At 40.1% G+C, this 24,915-nt stretch overlaps 1 protein-coding gene across 7 annotated transcripts in view; it reads right to left on the reverse strand.

The window, feature by feature from the left end:
* SEPTIN8 (septin 8) overlaps window positions 1-21,278 on the reverse strand; it is a gene marked incomplete at its 3' end in the record, with an annotated part of 90,649 nt that extends 69,371 nt beyond the window's left edge. For 6 of the 7 annotated variants that reach the window (XM_083354392.1, XM_083354391.1, XM_083354394.1 and 3 more), the window contains exon 1: window positions 21,098-21,278. In XM_083354392.1, coding sequence (XP_083210518.1) covers window positions 21,098-21,127 — 30 coding nt within the window. In that variant the 5' untranslated portion in view covers window positions 21,128-21,278. The remainder of the gene's footprint in view (window positions 1-21,097) is intronic. The other variant, XM_083354397.1, reaches the window with a different exon arrangement.
* Window positions 21,279-24,915: the final 3,637 nt, after the last annotated feature.

Raw genomic sequence — 24,915 nt, forward strand, 5'->3', positions numbered from 1 at the left:
AAGTGATGCAGAATGAAGAATGCTGCCCCATGAGATTTGTTGTTGCATTTATGGATGACAATTTAGGGACCCAACTCATTCCACTCTGGTGCTTAAAAGAATTGATTAACTTTGGTTCCAATTCAGTTTGATGGTGGGATTCACATTATTTCATGACTCTGTTGAAAAGAGAAACCCATTTGCTTGACACACTGGTTTTCAGTACAGAACTCCCCCAACCACCTACTGTATTTGAAGAAAACGTGAAATTATGTGAATCCCCACCATTATCTTCAAGTGGCCAGGTACAGGGAAGCCAATTAGGCTTCAATTGCTGAACACAGCCATATTTCTTTTGACACCCATTGGGCTTTGGGAGGGCTTAAACGTGCAGCTGGAAACCAAGAAAGAAAAGAATGAGAGACATTTCCTCCAGAAGGACCTTAAAGCATGAGAGAGTTCACAATTTCAGCAGGACCAGGATTTCATTCCCCAAAGGAGAATACCCTGGGGGAAAAAACAGCCTTAAAAAAGGTCAAAGCAGTAATGCTAACAAGCCCCTGCTCAAGAAATATCTAAAGAGGTATCCTCAACCTGCACTCTGAGATGCAGTTCTCCTCAGCACTGGAAAAATGTTGTCCTAATAATGCATCACAAAAATCTGAAATCTAGGACTTCAGAGCAGAGAGCCGTGTTTGGCTTACACCTGGATGAGACAAATTCCAGGGGATGTAAGGCTTAAGACCCAGGCCTTCAGTGGAACACCCTTTCTTCAAGGAATGCATCTGTGAGATTTATCCTTATGGAAACTGTGTGTGGAGTGGGTCAGACCAAAAAGAGAAACACACTTCTAGGCTGAGGAAGAAGATAAAGTCTTCCCAGCTCAATTTTTAAAATCCATCCAGTCTTGGCCAGCAGGGCTAATGACAAAGAACTGAGGGACTTGTTGCCCAAAATACCTACAGCAGAGGTCCCCAACCTTTTGGGCACCAGGGAACGATGCCATGGAGAAAGATTTTTCTATGGACCTCAGGGGGTGTGGTTTTGAATACTGCTTGCATCCCAAGGAGAGAGCTTTGCTTGCTTGTGCAGTCTGCTTGCTGCCATGCGGACTGGTGCCGGTCCACGGACTGGGAGTTAGGGACCCCTGACCTACAGGATCCCTTGAATATGTGCAGTAGATACTCAGTCATCTAGGTCCTAGTTATCCCAACAGTGCTTTTTTCAAAGGGCAACTGACTTCCTTTGTTTTTCCTGGAAGACATTTCACTTCTGATTTAAGAAGCTTCTTCGGTTCACTGTTCAATGAAACTGAAGAAGCTTCTTGAATGTGAAGTGAAACATCTTCCAGGAAAAACAAAGAAAGTCCAGTTGCCTTTTTGAAAAGCACCTTTGGTATAGGGTCCCTTGTCTATCTAATATATTACATTTGTGCAAAAGGGGGGAGGGTCCTTGTATCCTGTGATGGGCAATATTTTTCAGGTCAAAGGCTGCAATTCAGTCTCTCAATTGGTTAGTAAGAGTGCAGAAAACCCTCCAATGAAGGAAAGGACAATGTCCTATCAAAATTTGGTGGGAGATGTTACGAGTGGGAACGGGACTGTACCAAAGTCCACTCCTATTCCTCTTCCTATTTTAACCTAAAAATAATGCCATCCAGATTCTACTATTTTGCTGCTGAATTTTCACAGCGTGACTGCAAAATGCTGTTTATTCAAATGTAAGCACAAACAGTTCTGCATAAGAAATGGCTTTGCTCTGCTTTCAGGTTTTTTATACACCAGCTGCAAGGGGTCCCAAAGCTTTAAGAGCCGTGGTGGCGCAGTGGTTAGAATGCAGTACTGCAGGCTAATTGTGCTGACTGCCAGCTGCCAGTAGTTCAGCAGTTTGAGTCTCACCGGATCAGCCTTCCATCCTTCCGAGGTCAGTAAAATGAGAACCCAGGTATGCTGACTCTATAAACTGCTTGGTCACAAACTTGGTGCTCAGTGCATCTCTGGATACCCCCAACTTTCCTAGGAATAATGGAAACATAATCCAAGTGGCCTGCTTGTTTTTATTCCCTGCACTCTAGTAATGTGCTTTTTCATGTTTACTTTGCACTGTTCTGATGATTGAAGAATTCACAGAATGCCTAACCAAACAAATGGAAAGGCATTCAGTGCATATAAAAAATGAAGTAGTACTGCCATTAAGATGAAGCTGATATGCATGTCAGATCAGGGTCACCAGTCAGAGAGAACGCTGGGGGCGTGGAGGAGGAGTACAAAAATGTTCTCCCATGGTGACCATATCCTGTCTGAGCAGAAAATTCAGCAGACGGGATAGTAGGAGGTTTGTTTTTTTAAGTGGGTAAAGCAACGAGGTAGCAGTAAAAACAACAACTCCAAGAAGGCAAGCCAAACAAGCTGTAATCCTCAAGGTCACAAAGAAAACCAAGACAAGTTAATCAGAGTATCTGGAAATTTTAGAAATGATGCTGTCTTCTGGCTTAACTTTGGCTACTGGAAAGCTTTATCCTGAAAATCTCAAACAACCAACATAACCTGCTACATTCAACTGGTTCTGAGCAGCGCTGGTGATTTTAGAACTGCTTGTGAAAATATGAACAAAGCCTTGTTTGCAAGCTATTAAAACACATTCCTAGCATTGCACTTGCTGCAGAAAAGGTGTGGCTACTTTGGTGAAAAAGAGGGGCTATGCTGATGCTTGCATGCATTCTGAAGTGTCTTGTTTATTTATCCATTCATCCATAAAATTTATATGGCCACCCATCTCAACAAGTGACTCTGGCTGGTGGACAGAATTACAATGAAATAAAAACAATTACTAACATTACAAAAGTTAAAATCCAAAGCAGTGGAGAAACATCAAACCCAAATTGTTAACATAATCAAGAAGCAGCTATATCTAAACTAAAGCTCATCATGTCTAAAGCTCAGGCACCCATTAGCCTTGTTTAGAATCGAGGCCTAATTGAGGCAACCACAGTTTGAGAGGAAAATCATTACTCTCATTAAAATTCCGTGCAATGTGATCCTTTTGCAACTTCCAACACATTCAACTTGGCACCACCACTGCTCCCTTAGCCCAGATTTAAAATCTAAATGTGCAAATCATGGGCTTATGGAGATCCACTCTTTTCTGATTCCTGTGCTGGAGCCTGGACTCATGCTTTCAAGAGACATCTAAAGCAAGGATCCCCAATGACCGGGCTATGGCCTAGTCAGGTTGCAGCCCATTGGGAACCAAGCAGCAGGCGAGCGCACAAGCATGCGAATTACATTTGTGCAAGCAGCACATGTTCACATGAAACCATCCTCTCTCCTCCCCCCCCCGCCACCACCACTGGTCCACAGAGATGAAAAGATTGGGGACCACTGATCTAAAGCATTCCTTATATTCTAATACTCCAATGATGCAAATGGTTCAGAATGTGGCAGTGCAGGTAACTTGGGAAGTTTCTTGTTATGCCCATTTGACACCCTCCCCCTACTCTGGGGGTCTTGGTAGGCCACACATTAAACATGATCCACCCATGTGCCCTGGCTGCCAAAACAGCCAATGCAGTTTTGGGCTGCATCAACAGGAGTACCACGCTAAGATAACAGGAAGTGACAATACTGCTCCATGCCACATTGGTCAGATTACCCCTAGAATACTGTGTCCAGTTCTGATCCTCACATTTATGACCGGTTGCAGTGTTGAATGGTCACAGGACTGCGATCTTTCTGCTGTTAAACCGGCAAAAAAGAACATCCATTTGGTTTATTTAACAACTGTGTTATTTGCTAAACAACCGTGTGATTTGCTTAATGATTGTGGTGATTTTAAGATGAGGTCACCTGAGTGCCTCAACTTACAACCACAACAACTTATGACTGAGTTTCCAGTCCTAATTTTGGTTGCAAGCTGAGAACTACCTGTAGGCTTTGTTTGTTTTTTAGGTTCACTGAGGTTCTTTTCTGCAATGGGGAAACGTGCATTTTCATTTTGTTCAAGAAATAGCTGTCCAATCTGGTTTCCCACATCTGCTTCTGTTTGACATTTCTGATGAAACTCAGACAGCCTATCTCAAAACAACAGGCTCATCCCAACCCCCCTGCCTCCTATAACCCCACATCTCCCACTTACTGACTCCACTGCAGAGAAAAACAATAGAGTTTCCTTTCCTCGTTGACTAATCTAACATTCTTAACTGCTGCCTATGACTGTGGTGTTTGATAAAGGAATACATCAAAATATACTTGCGTTCTCCTTCCAATGAAAATTTATTTTTCTTCCCTTTCAGTCATGTCCGATTCTCTGAGTTTGCTTGGACGTGGTGTCAAATGAGATGGGGACATGTTCACCTTCACAATTCCTAGTGCAATCCCTTCTATACATGGTTACCTTTGCATGTGACTCAGAAACTTCAGGGGGGCGGAGCCAACTGTCAGAGCGGGCGGCTGTGTGAACGGAGCTCTCTCCTCGCACAACCTCTCACCCAGTGTTCGCGGGGGCTTTTCGGAGCTTCAGGAGGTCCTGTAGGGACATCCGAAGTTGCAGGCAGCCCGGAGAACCTTCATGAGCGGCAGTTCGTGTTGAAGATCCGGAGAAAGTCTGATGCGAGCGAACCGGGGAGAAGGAGGCCAGTAATGGCCGACATGAAGATCTGACAGAGGGACGGAGCTAGCACGTAAGCAGCGGGACAACGGTAGAGCGGAGCTGACGGAGAGTGTATCCGAATATTAAATAGGAAGCGCTTGTGAAAGAGGTACTGGTTCAAAGTGGGAGCCTCACGGAGAGGGAATAAGCGGCGATAGAAGTCTTGAGGGAGGCGTTTGGCAAAAACAGCAAGGGAAAGAAAGCCGAAGACCATATGACTGTATTCTAGCTGGAGAAAAGCTACAACAAGTCAAAGTCTGAGCTTTGGAGCCTTAGAGACTGAACTCTGGATTGTCGGGCGTGGAAAGCGATCAGCTTGGTCTAGTCTGGTCTATCCTGGTAAATTTTGAATTTGTGAACTTTTGAAACTTTTGAAATTCTACTCTATTTGTCACGGGCGGCCATTTGATATAGCAATTTAGTAACTGGAGGTTTGTTTAGTGGGACACCTACTGGTCTTTGACAGCAGAGGAAGACGGAAAAGGTGCCAATTTCTGCGCCGGAAACGGGGGGGGGGGGGAAAAAAGAAGAAGAACGTGACTTTGATTATATTCATACTATAGAATTTTATTATATAAATTGCTTAGTTGGTAATAAGTATCTGGTGGTAACTGTTTTATATATCTTTTGTCATAGAGTTAAAAGGTTTATATAAGACTCAGGGTATTATACATTGATAAAACGCTGTTAAAATTGGGGAAACATGACAAGTATCTCGGGAGCAACTAAGCCTAGCGCTGGCAAAAAGGCAGCAGCACAGGGACAGGGGATGTCCTCAAGTCCCTCCAATCAGAAATCTATAGAGGATATGCTGCAAAGGGAAAGATCTAACTCGAATTCCTTTAAAGATTTACATGCCCTTTTGCAAAACCTACACGAGGCAATGGCCAAAAACCACGAGGAGATGAAGAGAGAAATAGGCCAAATAAGAAACGACACTGGTGAATTAAAGGGGAAAATCCAAGCGATAGATGATAAATTTGAAGGGATTCAACAGCAATTAGTCAAAAATGAACAAAGACTTCAAGATATGGAAGCTAGAATGGAAAAAGAGGAAAAGAGAGTAGATGATTTAAATGAAACACTCCTTCAGGCTAATAAGGAATTAGAAACAACAGTCATTTTTCTGGAAGCAGAAAAGGCTGCTCATTATCTACGCTTCCAGAACGTTCAAGAAAAAAGAGGGGAAGATCTGTTGGTCATGATGGCAGAACTGATGGCAAAGGCACTCGGTGTAGGGAAGGAGGAAATGCTGGCGGAAATTGATGAAACATACAGGGTCCAAACTAATTATGCGAGAAGGCACAACCTCCCAAAAGAAGTACATGTAAGGTTAGTTAAAAAATCAATTCGGGATGAGCTTCTGCATAGATCTAGAGAGGAACCATTAGAATTTCGGGGCCAACCAATCACCATCCTTAAACAGATACCTAAAAGGATGAGGGATCTGAGACGCGGCTATCAATTCTTAACATCCAAACTAATAAGAGAAAATGTAAACTTTAGATGGCTAACTCCAGAGGGTATTCTTGTTACGTGGCAGGATAGAAGGCATAGACTGGACACGATAGAGAAGGCAGAAGATTTTTACAAACGCCACTTCCATAGCCAAGAGGAAGTAGATTTAGAAGATCAAGATGGAAGGGAGGTAAGAGAAAGAGATACAATACGTGTGGCAATGGATGGGAAGATCTTAGCTACAGAGGATAGAAGGAACAAATCCGGTGAGTTAACAGAGAAACATGGAACTAGAGACAAGGAAGAGAGAGAGCCCCGAATCACGAGATCCACAAAAACCAGAAATAAGTAAGATGAAGGGAGGTGAGTGTAGTATTATGTCTGTGAATATTAATGGATTGAATTCGCCAGTGAAAAGGCGGAAATTTTTTAATAGGCTTATTCACCAACAATTGGATATCGTGGCAATACAAGAAGTCCATATAAAGGAACAACAAAAATATTTGTTAGTACAACCAAAAATAGGGAACCTATTCGTTTCCTTAGACCGACACAAGAAAAAGAGAGGAGTGGCACTATATGTAAACCCAAAATTGACTGCAAAACTAATTTATAACGATAAAGAGGGTAGAATACTGATAGTCGAGGTTATAATAAATCACAGGAAGGTCATGATGGTAGAGATATATGCCCCAAACCATAACCAAGAACAATTTTTCAAAACACTTCACAATAAGATATGTAGCATTGATTATGAGGAGATTTGTTTAATAGGAGATTTTAATGCTATCCTAGATATAAATTTGGATTATATGGGAAAGACGCTTAGGAAAAAGAAGAGAAGAACTCTACCGAGATCTTTTCTTAACTTGGCTGAGGAACTAAATATCCAAGATGTCTGGAGGGAAAAAAATCGTAAGGCTAGACAATATACATATTACTCCAACCGACATAACTCATGGTCTAGAATAGACATGGTGTGGATGACGAAAGAAATTAGTTCAGAAATAGATGAGGTACATATAGCGACAGGTACTTGGGCAGATCACAATCCTATTAAACTTATCTGGAAAGGTTCCAAAAAAATATCCAGATGGACGCTTCAAAGAGCAATTTTAAAAGAAGACGAATTCAAATCTAAGATGGAGAGAGAACTAAGTTTTTTCTTTAAGGAAAATAAAGCTATAGACACCTCAGTACAAAACAATTGGGATACAGCTAAGGCTGTGATGAGAGGGGTAGCGAGGGCATATATGGTATATAAAAATAAGGGGAAAAGACAACAACGGGAAAGATTAGAAGAGGAATATAAGAGCTTAGAAGTTACACTCCAACAAGATCCACAAAAAGAGAATATCAAGCAATCTATGGATCTGATTAAACACAAACTTAACATTCTAGACAAAGAGAAATTGGCACAACAATTGAGAAACACGAAACAAAATTTTTTTGAAAATGCAAATAAACCGGGCCGGTGGCTCGCATACAAATTGGGAAAACAAAAGGGGAAAAACTGGATTCACGAACTACGAGATGAGGAAGGGAGAATATTCCACCAGGAGGAAAAAAAAAAAATTATAGCCCAGGAATTTTATGAACGTTTATATAAAGAAGATAGCCAGGCAAGTGTGGAGAAAATGGAGGAATATTTTCAAAGAGCCAAACTACCTAAGGTCACAGAAGATACCAGAAATATGTTAAACGAGGAAATTCGACTATCTGAGGTGATAAAAGCTATTAATGCACAAAAGAATAATAAAGCATCGGGACCCGACGGTCTTCCATCAGAGATTTATAAAGAATTACAAAATATCCTAGCTCAACCCCTAGTGGAGGTATTTAACGCAGTATTAGAAGGCGCAAGGACGCCTAAATCTTGGCTAGAGGCAAACATAACCCTTATTCCGAAAGATAACACAGACCATACATTAATCCAAAATTACAGACCCATATCACTTCTTAACTCGGACTACAAGATATTTACATCAATTATAGCGGAACGATTGAAACGATTTCTGAATGATTTCATACACGCAGATCAAAATGGTTTTCTCGCTAAGAGACACACTAAGCACAACATTAGAATAATATTAGATACATTGGAGTACTATGAATTACATAGCGAACAACAGATGGCATTACTTTTCTTAGACGCCCAAAAGGCATTTGACAATGTTAAATGGTCTTTTTTGTGCCAACAGCTTAGCTTTATGAATATGGGTGAAAAATTTATAAATATAATTAGGGCAATTTATGACAATCAGGAAGCAAAAATAATTATTAATGGGGAAGCATCTAGCAAGTTTCAAATTCAAAAGGGAACACGGCAAGGCTGCCCCTTATCACCGTTGCTGTTTATATTGACTCTTGAAGTATTAACGAGAACTATAAGAAACGACCCAAAGATAAAAGGATTAACCATTAAAAAGGAAACCTTTAAATTGCAAGCTTTCGCGGACGATCTAGTTTTTATTATGGAGGATCCATGTCAGACGGGACCAAAGCTATTGGAAGAATTATCTAAATATGGTGAGGTTGCCGGACTGCGAATAAATAGAAATAAGACCAAGATGATTGTTAAAAATATGACCAATAAACAAAAAGGTAATCTGGCCGAAATCACGGATATAGAAATAGTCAAGAAAATAAAATATTTAGGGATTAACATTACGGCTAGATGCACTTCACTCAAAAAGGATAATTATGATAGTGTAGTGAATCAAATAAAAGGTGACCTGGAAAGATGGGGAAACCTAAAACTGTCATTATTGGGAAGAATCGCTGTCATTAAGATGAATATTCTGCCTAAAATCCTGTTTCTGTTTCAGAATATCCCAATTCAACTCGACTCTAAATTTTTTCGAAATTTGGATAAATTATCACTAAATTTTATTTGGCAGGGGAAAAAACCAAGAATTAAATTGAAATATTTACAAGACACGAAGGAAAATGGGGGTTTTGGATTGCCAGACTGGGAATTATATTACCACGCCGCGGCCCTGAGCTGGATTAGAGAATGGGTAATCTTGAGAAATAGAAGACTATTAACTTTAGAGGGTCACGATTTGCAATATGGCTGGCATGCTTTCCTATGGACGGAGAAACAAGGTCTTTTCTCGCATTTTCAAAGACACCGGATCAGGCAAGCGCTACTCAATACTTGGAAAAAAATTAGATCTCACAATTACACCAAAATACCGGTCTGGCTATCCACCCTTGAAGCGATAGTTTACCCAAATCTGTTTGATTTGGGTAACATAATCTCATACAAGGATATTCTGAATGAGGAGGGGGAATTGAAACTTAGGAATGAACTAGAATTACAAGGTATAAAACTCGATTGGTGGGCCTACTTACAAATCCAATCGAGATTTAGGAAGGATAAAAATGAATGGGGGATATACACCTCTGAAACAGCATTGGACAAAATATTATTGGGACCGGACTCTAAACAAATAAGGAATTTTTATAAATTACTTTTGGGATATAAGCTGTTTGAAGAGCAAGTGAAAGACCCCATGTTGATCTGGGCTAACAATTTAGGACATAACATCGACCTAGATACTTGGCAAACAATTTGGGATAGGAATAAAAGGATAACACTGGCCTCATCGTATAAAGAAAATTTATTTAAAATGTTTTACCGATGGCATCTTCCCCCAGCCCGCTTAGCAAAAATGTACACAACAGCATCTCCCAAATGTTGGAAGTGTTCTGAAGAGATAGGCACATACTTCCACACGTGGTGGTCTTGCAGTAAAACACAAAAATTTTGGAGAATGATTTGGATTTGGCTGAAAGAAATATTGAAACAAGATCTGGAGTTTAGTCCAGAACTTTTCTTGTTGGGAATCACGAAAGAGAAATATCCTAAAGATGTGCTATACTTAACGATCCATATTATCACAGCAGCTAGAATATCATTTGCGCAAAAATGGAAAAAGAATGAGATCCCAGGACAAAAAGAGGTTATTAGGAAAATTTGGGATTGCGCTGAAATGGACAGATTAACTTTGGAATTAAAGAATAAAGATCAATCAGACTATTATAGAATTTGGAACAAATTGTATCTTTGGATGGATAAAAAGAAAGGTCTCTATTAGGTTTTACAGACTAGCTCACTGTTTTAAATATTGTGGTATTTCACCGATTTGTAATCTAAGTGTATTTAAGTGTATTTTTGATGTACATATATACATGTATATATATATATATTTAAACATTGTAGACAAAAAGGTTTGTCAGCTCGCTGGTACTGTGTCCAATGTTTTTAAATAATAAATTTAATAAAAAATTTAAAAAAAAATAAAAATAAAAAAAAAGAAACTTCAGCTCAGTCAAATTTTAGCCAGGCTAATCTCACTGGTATCCCATTGCACTCCCTTCAATACAATTAATCTAGAGAGCGACCTCTTCTGCATGATCCTCACAGCTTATTCAGTCCCATGAGGGGGCCCACCCACAGCTGCTCCCACCAGCTTGTCTGACGGCAACTCAACACTAGGCCTTCTGTACAATGTGCAATGCATTTTTAGAAATAGGACAAGTTTAGTGGGGGGTTTTTTAAAAAAGCTCTAAATTGATTATTTTTGTGGCTAGCTGGTGTTTAATAATTTGAATTATTTCAATTGATTAATCTTTGTTGAGAAGGTTTGTTACAACTACCAACAGCCATATAGAAATATATTAGTAACAACAAATGACTCCACGATTACAGGAGCATTTTGATTCATCCATACATTCCTGGATACTATAAGAGCTAGTTATTTCTATTGCACTAAACTTTTCTTTCTGTCTTAATCCTTACCTGTCTATTTCAATTATGAGCTGCTTTTTATCATTACAAACAATGTTGTCTGTATAAAGAGATTTCCTAGAGCAAAACAACAAAGATACCAGCATACTTAGGTTAGCCAAAGTAAAAATAATTCAGGCACTAAATGATATACATATATATAATCCATGGTGAGAAAAATCTACCCTACAGCTTTCTCATCTGCTTTAGACTTCCCTTCCCTCTTTCCCTTCCTTCCTTGTATCTTTTATAAGGTAACAAATATGAAAAGCCAGTTCTAAGGCAATCAAAAGGGAAAAAAATCACACCCATCAACTTTCCCACACCAACCCTCACAGAAGATTTCACAGTTGTGGTTTGTTTTGAAATGAGAGCACAGTAGCATATAACCAGTTCTCACACTCCAGTATCAGATGTTTGTAAGACTGTTGAACCTTTTTTTAAAAAAATAACATACTGTCATCTCAAAGCTTTACAGTATGATTATGCAGCTAGTTAATGTTTTCAACTTCTGTGTAGAAATTATCCACATTATCCCACATCACTTATCAGCTTCTTATAATTCCTTCACTTACATTTTTGCATTCAGCCAAGAGGGTGGGCGGATGGTGGGAATGAGATGACAGATTGGAAGCAACGGGAACTTCCCCAAATCACTCAACATGCCACTCCTGACCCCACTGTATCTAAAATGTTTCAGACAAGTCAGTAGTTAACAAGAAAGGACAAAATATTCACCAAGGACCTCCACTTTAACAAGTCTCTTTCATGTATGCATAACAGGGTCGTTTCCGGTGAACAAGTTTTGACTGGATCCTATAAAGAGGAGGAAAATAGTTCTGCCTTCCACACAAAACCACCCCTTACGTAAATCACACACAGCAGATGCCCAGAAGGATTCCCTTGCCGTGTCTTCCAAGGTTCCAACCATAGCACTAAAGAATGGAAGCCCAAGTAGTCCTCAACTTACGATCACAATTGAACTCAAAATTTCTGTCGTGAAGCGAGACAATTTTTAAGTCAGTTTTGCCCCATTTTATGATCTTTCTTGCTCCTCGGGAGGAAAGCCATGGCAAATCTAGACAGCACACTAAAAAGCAGAGACATCACCCTGCCAACAAAAGTGTGTATAGTCAAGGCTATGGTCTTCCAAGTTGCAATGTATGGCAGTGAAAGTTGGACCATAAAAAAGGCTGAGCGACAAAGAATTGAGGCCTTTGAACTATGGTGCTGGAGAAGACTCCTGCGAGTCCCTTGGACTGCAAGGCGATCAAACCGGTCAGTCCTAGACGAGATCAACCCTGACTGCTCTTTAGAAGGCCAGATCCTAAAGCTAAAACTCAAATACTTTGGCCACCTAATGAGAAGGAAGGACTCACTGGAGAAGAGCCTAATGCTGGGAAAGGTTGAGGGCAAGAGAAGAAGGGGACGACAGAGAATGAGGTGGCTGGATGGAGTCACTGAAGCAGTAGGCGTGAGCTTAAATGGACTCCAGAAGATGGTAGAGGACAGGAAGGCCTGGAGGAACGTTGTCCATGGGGTAGCGATGGGTCAACAACAACAACAATGATCTTTCTTGCCACAGTTGTTAAGTGAAGGCGGCTTCCCCTTTTACTTTGCTTGTATCATAAATACATGCCAGCTGCCAAACATCCAAAAGTTTGATCTCATGACCATGGGGTCATGCAATGGTCATTAAGTGTGAAAAATGGTCATAAGTCATTTTTTTCAGTGCCATTGCAACTTCAAATAGTCACTAACGAATGGTTGTAAGTCAAGGACTATCAGTAGATGCTAAGCCAACAGAATCTGAACTCATTTTTTTAAAAAGAATATCAATAATCCAGTTACACCAACAAAATATCTATGGAGATTCTCAGTCATCCAGGTCATGGTTGTCCCAAAGGTGCTTTTTCAAAAGGCAACTGGACTTTGTTTTTCTTGAAGATGTTTCGCTTCTCATCCAAGGAGCTTCTTCAGCTCTGACCAGATGTGTGTCCTTCCATTCCCCACCATCCAGCCAGAGCTGAAGAAGCTTCTTGGAAATGTCTTCAAAGAAAAACAAGAAAGTCCAGCTGCCTCTTGAAAGTTCTGACTGAAGAAGCTTCTTGGATGAATCAGAAGTCATCCAAAACGAGATCCAGTTGCCTTTTGAAAAAGCACCTTTGGATGTTACGCCAGCAATGCATATATGCTCAAGTAAGATAATCTTTTACAAGATTTTCTGAAACTTCAAAGAAAAAGGAAAAGGGTCAAGCTGAGAGTAAACACTACAGGACAGTGATTTTTTTTTAAAAAAAACTATATTTATTTTCAGTGCTTGCACTGCATAGTTCCATGCTATTACTGAAGAGTAAGTAATTCACACTGGATATTTACAACTGAATGTTGTAAAGGTATGACTCAGCCTTTGTTTTTCAGGACATCATACATTGCTATTTTCTAGGTCACACAGAACTGCTAAAGGCCCTGTTATTTCCAGAATTTACTGTGTTTTCAACAGCATTTTTAATGCTTGAGAGACTCAATACTGAATATAATAAATACAATAAATATAAATAGCATGAACAACCATTTCTTAGATAAAAAAACCCAGGACATTGCTGTGTCTCTGTCTCTGTCTCTATCTGTGTGTGTGTGTGTGTGTGTGTGTGTGTGTGTGTCTGTCTGTCTGTCTGTCTGTCTGTCTGTCTCTCTCTCTCTCTCCTCAGCACACTGTGGTCAGCTAAGGAGCTTTCAGTACATTTAAATTGGTAAATTGAGGTTTTCAACCTCATTCAAATTGAGAAATTGAGGTTTCCAGCATCACATGTTCTGCAATGCTAAACATGTTATCTAAGAAGTTTTATTAAACTCAAAGAGCTTTATTTTCTAACAAGTTCAATTCTGCATTGCAAATATATATATTCTCTATATTAAACAGTAAAATAATAAATTATTAACCAAAAAATAGCATATAATATGTTCATACCTACAAAGATCAGTATCATGCATATTGGAGAAGTCTCTTGAGAACACTATGGCTAGCCAAGAAAACAAAGAAATACAGTTTTTTCACTCAAAGCACAGGCTTACCAGATTGTCATATTTTGGACACATTATGCAAAGACTTTACTTTCTGAGGAAATGTGACAGGAAAAAAAAGAAGAGAACAATCAGCAGGAAGAGAGATGGAGTTGATTACAGTGTCAACAGGTGCACCACTAAAAGATCTGTACAGCCAGGTTGGAGACAACCAACTACTCTGATCTCTATCTATGTCTACGTAGTCACTCAGAGGCGACACTGATTTAATAGGGCATAATCATGTAAGTTCATAAGTCATGTATAAAGTGAAAAAGTCAAAGGATAAGGACATACAGAAATCCTATAGAAAGCATAAATTTATTTTTTATGTTGCATTGCTAACCCCTTAGAAGCCACAAGGGAAATTAAAGACTAAGCCATCCCATCAACATACTCACATGGTGCAGATGTTCCCTAGAATACTCCAGATAGTAAATTCAATGCTTTTATACAAGAAGGAATATTATCACCCACCAATCCAGTATGAACTGAAATCAAAGTTATCATGAAGTCTTCTACTAAATGCCCTAACATGCTTATTTCAGGAAATTATTGTATTGTCCATCTACAGTGGATAGACAACCAAGAACAGTTAAATCCAAGACTGAAATTTTTAATACTGTGAATAAGTTCTATAGAATTTTGTGAATAACAATGCTCCAACACTGGAAGTTTTTAAGAAGAGACTGGCATTTGTCTGAAATGTTATAGGGTATCCTGCCTGAGCAGGGGGTTGGACTAGATGACCTCCAAGGTCCCTTCCAACTTTATTATTATATTATTACTTCTTATACATGTTCACTATTTCACTGTTTACTCAAGAATCAAAACTGATCCTCAGCTGGGAAGAGGTTATTTGAATTACCCATAGCAGATTATGGATTTTTTTTTAGTGAAGGCTCTCAGCCTATGGAGCTCTCTCAACTTTATTTTAATAATTGTAAATAAGTGAAAATATTTTAAAAGTACTTTTTACCTTCTTGGCATGCAAACAAAGGGAAAACTCAAGATTCCAGCACAACCATATATTTGTTTTGTTCAGCTGAAAGTCCCATGAAAGTCAACATGACTTCCAAACATAAGTAGGAAGACAAGCATAGGTTTTTTAAGAATATATAGAGCAGAAAATAACAACCAGCAATCATAGATAGATAGATAGATAGATAGATAGATAGATAGATAGATGGATGGATGGATGGATGGATGAAATGTTTGCTCCCTCCAATAGGAAGACAATGTTTCAAATCATGCTTTATCTCAAATTTGCTAGGAAGCTTCATGAAGCTTCATGAGATTATTAGTTGGCCACATCACTAATTGATGTAATCTGGAGGCCAGCAACACAGTTTCATCCAAAACATCCTACTGTGCTTCTAAAATATTTCATAACAAGGTCAGAGGGATAGGAAAGACAGCTATACCTGTATGCTGTTTTAATGACTACATTACACATATAGTTCACATCAGTAAATAAGACGACTTTAGAAGAATTATATTTTCATAATTTTACCATCACTAACCTATTATCAAGAAAGACAGTATCTTCAAACAGGGGTACTTAGCTTTTTGAGGAGGTCCTTGAAGGACAAGGGCATGGTTTGTTGGAATCCAAAATCTCCACAGGGATCAAGTTTTAGAGTCCCCAGTCTTTGCACTGAGCTTTAGGTCAAAATTTGTTACAATTAAATACCCAGATGCCATCAACTCATTTGCTACTGTGTTCTTTCAACAGAAGTTGTAAAAAAGACACCAAGTTAACACTAGTTCTGTGTTCTCCCCAAGGCTGCACATTCTTACTCAGAAAACTTTGAAGGTACAAAAAGAAACCATATTTGTGAGGGTAAAAGAAATACTATTTGGAAGGGAAAATGTTAATTTGTGGAACTCTTTCCATTACTGCTTTAGCTTAGAATGTTTACCTTAAATTGTTCATTATTCAAATTCCTTCAAAACGTAATGATAAAGGGTAAGTTTCTGAACACCACCAATGACCTATACAGTTCAATATATGGGAGTAATTATACTGTACATACTACCCTGCATGCTTTAGCTGTTCTAAATATTTTTTTAAAAAAAATCAATCTCAACCTGAGCAATACTTAATTTGCCTCTTTCTTACATTTTCAACTTCAAGTGCTTCTAACATATGTATGGAAATAATTTTCCTCTGAGTTAGAAATATCACAAACATGTGAGTAAGCTTTCAAGGCATCAAAAGCAAAACTGTAAAAAAATACTATTTTTGCCTTTCTTATTTAAAAACTAATGTCTTTTTTAAGATTTGTGACATATCACTTTAGACAAATCTTTAAGGGAATTTGACCAAATGGCTTGTACATTTTCTTCCTTGCCTTTTTATCAAAAAAGGGACCAATTAAATATGGACACAGAACAACCATTTCCAGTATCTGTCAAAAACAGATTCAGATTTGGCCTTCAATGTAGTAAAGATAGATAACCTTTATTGTCATTTTTTACTGTGAGCACAATGGTACATATTAAAAATGAAATTTAGTTGCTTAGTCTCAAAGTGTACACATAAGTAACACACATTTAAACATCCTATATACAACGTATGTATAGACGTACAATCTTACATATACATAACATATAATAGTAATCACTGTCCATCTTGAATACATAATGAAAGGAGGAAGCTTGAGATTCACAAGGTTAATACTGTATGGAACAAAACTGACTGAATCTGGATGTTCTGCTTCGGATATCACAGAGCCTCCTCCCAGAAGGAAACAAGGAAAACTGATCGTGATGAGAATGTGTCATGTCCCAGACAATCTTACGGACCCTGATCAAGCAACGCTTCTGTGCTATGTGCTGGATGGAAGGGAGGGAATTGCCAATAATCTTTTCAGTCATCCTCACCACTCTCTGCACCACCTTCTTGTCTGAAGCAGCGATGCTTCTAAACCAGACTAATGCAATATGACAGGATGCTCTCAATCGTCCCTCTGTAGAAAGTGGTAAGGATAGGAGAAGGAAGATTTGCTTTTCTCATGCAACGCAGAAAATGCAGGCACTGTTGTGCCTGCTTCACCAGTGTCACACTGTTGAGCGACCATGCCAGCCTACTTGTTAACTACCTACCTGCTGGTAACCAACTCCACAGGTGAATCATTAATGCACAGAGAAGTGTGGCTGTCTTTTCTGAAATCGACAACGATCTCTTTGGTTTTTCCCGTGTTTAAAACTAGGCTGTTTTCCTTACACCAGTTCACCAAGCCCTCAACTTCCTTGCGGTAAGCACCCTCATTGTCATCATGAATAAGGTACAGTACTATTGTATCATCTGCAAGCTTCACAATATGGTTGGTGGCAAACCTAGCACAACAGTCATAGGTCAACAGGGTGAACAGCAGCAGACATAGGACACAGCCCTGAGGAGAACCTGTGCTCAAGAAAATGGTGTTGGAAATATTTGTTCCAGCTCTCACATTTTGGGGCCTGTTAGTAAGAAAATCAAGAATCTAGTTGCACAAAGGAGTGTTTAAGCCTAAAAGGCCCAGTTTGTGTACTAGATGCTGTAGAATGATTGTGTTAAATGCGGAACTGAAGTCGACAAACAACAAATGCGCATGAGTATTTATTTCCTCTAAGAGCTTCAAGCTCAGCTGGAGAACAGAAGAAATAGCATCATCCGTAGAGCGATAAAATAATTATCTTAACTATATTGCAGGCTTGCAAAATCCAGAACTCTTTTAGTATATTGATAAATTCCATAAATGATATTACCAGCAACAAAAGCATATGTTTTTCTTTTTTCAAACATCAGAAAAAAAATGCAAAACCTATTTTAAAATGTTCAGTTTTAAACATCTTAATTTCAGATCTTTATTTTTATGGCTGAAAGGACATATGCCTCTAAAGTATTGATGTCTTGAAGAGGAAAGCTTTATTTTTACTGACAATTTCATTTTTTTCACATGGAACAGCCTATTTGGATGCCTCCTCATCTATCTGACAATTGAGTGGGGATATTTGTTTTCAGACTCATCCAAACAATTGAATTGATTTTTCAAATCCTTATCACATCAGGTAAGAGCCAACTTTTCAACTGATTCACTATTTGTTTCTTTAATAAATTTTGAGTATGTTTAACCCTTCCCACAATCAATCTCGCTTCAAACCTTCTTGCTGTTTCTTCTTTGGCTGGTTTACTGTTTTCATACATTAGATAGTTACAAGCATACATTGCAACTTATTATAAGAGTCATAATTTGTTTTGGTATCCTTATTGACTGCCTTGGGCCACCCCACCCTTCAAATCCATATGAATATCAAATGCTGTAGAGAAGATATTAAAGTTATTTTCTCCCAAGGAACTCCCAGTACACAATACTGTTTCCATTAATAGATCTTATCAATCTAAACCAGTCAATTCGGCAACAACTAGTGGAGAACTGCCATGGAAAATAATGTCTGAACAAGCAAACATGATGAAAACACAAATACATAACCCTTTAACAAAGGCTTATGGTTAAAAATATGTCATGGGTGACTTTGGGCCAGTCACTTTCTCTAAGCCCAAATTACCTTACAGGATTGTTGTTGTGAGGAAAGGAGGAGGAAAGAGTATTAGATACCTTGAGTTATTTATAAAAATAAAAAGGTAGGATACAAACCAACAAAGAAATAAATAAACATGAACCCAAATTCTTATCCCAAGTTCTCTAAGAAGCCACCGCTTTAACATTCAAAATCCACCAGTATTATAGTCAAAATTGATTCCCACAGTAGTTTCCCCTCATCTCAAGATGAATTTTTCAGATTTTGTTAACAAAATTCATTTAAAGAACTGGATTTTTGGGGAACTGCCAAAGGCAGAAGCCAACTTGCCAAATCCAAGCTGCTATTTGTGTGGCTGCCATAAACCAAAGTGCATGTTTTTAATGACACAGAGTTTCAATTAGCTACTGCCAAGGGATGTCAAAGAGAGATGTCTCCAGATGGGAGGAGAAAATGCTTGGGTGCAACAGCACAAGTTAAAAGGCACTGCAGGAAATCATGTAATTACTCAACTGAGCAGTCAGAAACTATACAAACTTACAGGCCATGCCAAATTCCTTTAACCAGAGTTTTCCACTGAGAGTTGTGTATTCACGCCTTATACAGTGTATTCAATATATGCAGGCAGCTGTACAATATGTATATAATATTCCAATTATTCTCAACAAGAGAGTTCTTTCACACTCAACATGTCAGTATACAGAACACGCTCCTCATTTTCCATTTGAGATCCCGAACACAGCCAGCCACAGTCTACTATGTGTTTTATGAATGTGCAAATCCAACCTTTAATTGAATTTACCACTCAGAGATATGCACAGGGTTGGCTTGGAAAGCCATTCCTTACTTCTGCCTTGTTGGGATGCCAACATTTACACAATTAAGGATTTGCAATGGCCAAAGACATCTGGCCACACAAACAAAACATTAGCTGTATTCTAGATAACATAATGGCACAGATAGAAGTCTGACAATCAGCTTGTAAAATGTTAGTGAGGGAAATAGCTGTTTGTTTTACAAAGGACAAGCAGAATGCTGAAAGATTAGAGAAAAATAAATACTCCATTCCTATGCAGAGCTACATAAAAAAGATTAGAAAAACATCCTGAATGCATTGTTATTTGGAATGCACCACAAACATCAAGCTTCATTCACCCATATTGAGTGAGCTCTATCTTATCCAGTGTATTGCAGATTTCTGAGAAATCATTTGCAGAAAGAAATGCTTAAAACAAGAAGAAAAATACTAGTAGCTAATACTCTCTGATCTGGTTTCCATACTCTTATCCTGAAATTGTTGCACCAAACGCAGGGGAAATATTTCATTAATAAAAAGTATCTTCATAGAAGCAATGGGCTTCTACTGTACAACTGAAGCAATTGTTCAGGGGAATACATGCAACATTATCAATTTATCTATAAAATCAAGTCCACGATGGATAAAATCCATCAAATAGAAATTAATTTGGGTCTAATAACTCTACCTGAATACATTTAAAACCCAAATACAACGTAATAGGGTCCCCAAAATCAAATCTGAAAAAACATTGAATAACTGTCAAAAAGTTAAGTGTCCTTTAGTGTCATCTAGTGATTATTTAGGGTTGTTTTTTTTTGTAAACCAGCCTTAATCTGCAAGCAGGAAAGCTCAACAACTGTATATTTGTTCATGCTACTACAGTAAATAGATGACATGAAATGCATAATCTCTCTCGCCAAGGAGAAATCTCATTCATTCCATTACAGTGAAAGATGGCTCACAATTCAACTCAGCTGCCTTTTTACCAGTTGCACAAATTAGTTCCTGCTCTCAGTGGGGCTCCCTGGGGTGGATTGGGGTGAAAGAAATTCCTCTGAAGGTAATGTGACTTTATTTGATATAAACATCTCAAGGACCGGGTAGTACATATGCTCACAATTACAGCTATTAGTATCATTGCTGGAGCCCAACCAGTGATCTCCTACCACAGCAGAGCTATATATATAAAAAAAATACTGCAAGGCAGAATCCTTTGGAAAGCTCAGATTCCCAACAACCGGAGAGAAGAGCTGATGGGTGTCATCCTAACAGCTCAACACCTTCTTGGCCACAGGGACCAAATAAATCTCCTAGATCGTTTTCGTTATGCATATGGACAAGATCCTCGGTGTTCAACTGCACACCTTGTTTACACGCGCTCTTAAGTAAAATTAGCAGACCTTCCACTCGGGTCCTAGCTATTCCCCGGTAGGAGCCACCACCTTCCCTGCCACAAACACAAAACCGCATTTTATGGGAGGGAGGGGGTGGGGGGAAGTAGCACCTACTCCCGGTTCAGGAGTGCGCTTAGGTGAAAGCGCTTTCGCAAGAGAAGGCGACTCCCTTTCAGCTAAGCCCTAACGCTGGCTTGGCCCCGCCAGACTCTCTCTCAAGCAAAGAGACCAGAGGGGACGGAGATCTACGTCTCCCCCTCCACTTTAGCGAGGCGACTGCCCGATCCACCAAGGAAACGGACGGGCTGCTCCAAACCCATTAAGCTCTTTCCAACGCCGGGCGAACGCGAGCGCGCACATAGCCTCTGCCCGCGTCCTAATGCCAGCGGGAGGGGAGGGTGGGGGACAGACAGCGCGGTCTGTCTTGTTACTCACCGAAAATCGGTCCAAGTCCGTGGCAGCCATAGCCGAGCAGCTCCGGAGGTCAGTGGCCAGGAGTTCTTTCTCGGGCGCTAGCTAGATCGAGTCGCCTCGTCCCAAAACCTGCTCTCCTCCTCTTCCGATTGATGCAACTGAATGAATCCAATATGGCCACTTCCTGGAAACTCCCCGTTCGGCTGGGGAGAACGCAGACGCGGCCCGCCCCTCGGCGCCCGGGGCTCCCAGCCGGGGGCAAAGTCAAGGAGGGCGCTCTTTGGAAGCAAGCCCCCGTCGAGCCCCCTCCGGCTGGAGAAGTCTTCCCGGAGCGGCGAGAAAAGCACCACATTACTTTGCACCTATCCGCCATTCCATAGAACAGCGTTTCCCAACCTTAGGAACTTGAAGATGCGTGGACTTCAACTCCCAGAATTCCCCAGCCAGCATAGCTGGCTGGGGAATTCTGGGAGTTGAAGTCCACGCATCTTCAAGTTCCTAAGGTTGGGAAACGCTGCCATAGAAGGAATGCTGGGAACGATCGCCCTTGGCTTGTCTCGATTCCAGGCGGATTTGGGCAATCTGTTTGGCGGCTCTGTGCGGATACGTGTGTGTGTGTAAAAAGAGCTATTAAAAAATAACATCAATTTATAAAGATAATGCTCGAGCATCAGGCATTTTAGTACAGCACCATCGCTTTGCGATAGTTTTGTAAGTAAGTCTGATGTTCCTTAATTTTAAGTCACGAGTGCAGGGCTCCAGAGAGATAATAAGTTGCTGAATTTAAAAGTCAGCTTCATTGGGATATAGCAGAAATGGGCAACGGATTTTGGGAGAAAATCCTTGCTGGTAACATACAAAGGAGAACGTTTTTTAAAGCAGGTGAGGCCTGGAAAAAAAAATAGAAAAAGCAACTTGGAAAATCCCAAAAGATCTGAGAAAGATTTTTCAGATCAAGAAACAAAAGTGGTACATTCTAATCTAAAGCTATATATACTTTTGAATTTGGGGCTCACAGGGATAGTATGGTGACTGTGGGTCATAAGCTGTGGATTGTATAGGACTGCAAATCTAATTCTGTTTAATCACTGCATCACAAGTCAACAGTTTTGTGGGTTCATAGAAACACTTATTGCAGTTGTTTTAAAATTTTATTCAACCTTATTTCCAAAACAAGCCTCCGATGCTGCAATTCTATGCTCGTTTATTTAGGAACAAACCCCAGTGAGCTAAGTAGAACATTCCCGAAAAGACATTTGTAGTATCATTTATTTATTGCATTTATATTTTTATGTTCCTGAAAAAATTCAAGGTGCTGGTAGCTTCTCTTTCCCCAGACATTTTAACTTCATAACAAGTACATGAGATAGATTAAGATATACCCTCTAGGCCAGTATCATCCATTGAATGTTGTATCTGAGCAGAGATTTAAAATCTGAGTCATGCCAAATAGCAACAGCTAGTTAAACTTGGCTGATTTCCAAAATGAATCAAAGACATACCATGCTAGTATTTGGATGAGAAACCACCTGGAAGCCTAGCATTACAAACTAGACCGAAAGAAGGCGAAGGCTGACATTACCATGTTGCTGTCAAGAGAAAAGGGGCATATTCCTACAACCCCCAGGAGTCTAGTTCAATCTGAAGGAGACGGCATTGTAATTTCCTCAGTCTTACCCTAGCAACCCAACCAGGGTGCAGTGCTGGTTGTATGTCCCTAAAGGCACATCTTAAAAACTGCAGTGAGAATGATTTTTCATCTGTATCTTGGGCCTTTGGGTTTTATTGTTGCGGTTTCTTTGTTGACAGCTCAGCTCAAATAGATAAATAGCCCAATACTTGAGAGAGGCAAATGTTCAAGGATGTCAGTGAAGCCACATGGCTCCCTTACTGCATAAGATGTTTTGTCTCGGCACCTCCTTTAATTGTAGTAGTTTCTAAAGCAGACATGTCAAACTTGTGAGTCACATGACATCGCACAACTTATCGGGACAGTTTTCCCATTGCCGGCAATGGGGTGGGCGCAGCTTCTGGATGATGCATCCGGCCCATGGGCCAGAGGTTTGACACCCCTGTTCTAGAATGTTCTTTCCAGTCCTGGCAAGTTTTGCTTCCCTACCACTAGAAAAAGAAAAATGATGGATGCATTGGTGAAATCAACAAGAAAGTCAACTTTGAATCAAAAAGGACCTTACGTCTACCTTCATACAGATAGTCCTTGGGGCTGGAACTTACATCACTAAATGATGCAGAGGTTAAGCGAGTCCTCATGTGACCAGACTGATTTTATAACTATTTTTGTCACAGTTATTAAGCAAATCATATACTCATTAAGTGAAACCAGCTTCCCCCATTGATTTTGGTTTTTGGGTTTTTTTTTACTTTTTCCATGCTGTTTTAACTTCTGGTGGTTGCTAAATGAACAGTTGTGAGCCAAGGGCTACCTGTAGCTTCAGAATACAGGCAGTCCTTGACTTACGACCACAGTGGAGCCCAACATTTCTGTTGCTAAGTGAGACAGTTCTTAAGTGAAATCTACCTCATGCTGTAACCTTTCCTTCCACAGCTGTTAAGTGAATCGCTGCGGTTGTCAAGTTAGTCACATGGTTGTTAAAGTGAATTTGGCTTCCCCACTGACTTTGCTTGTCAGGTCACAAAAAGGGATCACCTGACTCCAGGTCACTGCAGCCGTCATAAATATGAGTCAGTTGGCAAGTGTCTGAATTTTCATCGTGTGACCGTGGGGATGCCTTCGTGTGGAAAATAGTCATAAGTCATTTTTTTCAGAGCCATTGTAACTTCGAACCGTCACTAAATGAACTGTTGTAATTCGAGGATTAGCTGTATATCAGATGCATTATTACAATCAAAGATCAGGATACAATACGTATATTCATTTTTTACTCTGTCACAATGTAAAATGCCATTTTTATTTTTGTGTCATCCTATTAGGTCTCTTAGGTTTTTCCTTCTTTTGGGATGCTTTCCATTTGTTTATTTATTTTATTTATTTAATTAAATTTATATACCACCCTTTCCCGAAGGACTCAGGGCGGTTTACAGGGCATTTAAAACAACCAATACAAAAGTTAAAAACAAATTTAAAAAGATTAAATCATCCCTAGAATTAAAAACCCCAGTTAAAAAATCTCAGCCTGGGCCGGAGAGCTCAAAGAGCCAGGTTTTCAGGTCCCGGTGAAATGTGCGGAGGTCGGGGGCAGTCCTGAGCTCCACGGGCAGCTGGTTCCAGAGGGCAGGCGCACCCACAGAGAAGGCCCTTCCCCTGGGTGTTATCCGCCGACAGTCTTTTATCGGCGGCACCTGAGAAGACCCTCCCTGTGGGAGCGCACTGGACGAAGGGAGCTTGATGCTGGCAGCAGGTGTTCCCTCAGATATCCCGGACCCAAGCCATTCAGGGCTTTATAGGTCATCACCAGCACCTTGAATCTCACCCGGAGGGCAACCGGAAGCCAATGCAGCTCGCGGAGTAGAGGTGTTACATGGGAGTATCGGGAAACCCCCATCACAACTCACGTGGCCACATTCTGCACCAGCTGAAGCCTCCGAGTGGTCCTCAAGGGCAGCCCCATGTAGAGAGCGTTACAGTAGTCTAGACGGGAGGTCACGAGCGCATGAGTGACTGTGCGTAGGGCATCTCGGTCCAGATAGGGTCGCAACTGGCGTACCAGGCGAACCTGGGCAAAAGCCCCCCTGGCCACGGCTCCTATATGATCTTCAAAATTGAGCCGTGAATCCAGGAGAACGCCCATGTTGCGAGCCCTATCAATGGGGGGGTAACACCTCACCCCCCATTGTTAAAGGTGGAATAATCTGGTTAG

This window comes from Vipera ursinii, assembly GCF_947247035.1.
Source record: "Vipera ursinii genome assembly, chromosome: 2".
Classification (NCBI taxonomy): Eukaryota; Metazoa; Chordata; class Lepidosauria; order Squamata; family Viperidae; genus Vipera; species Vipera ursinii.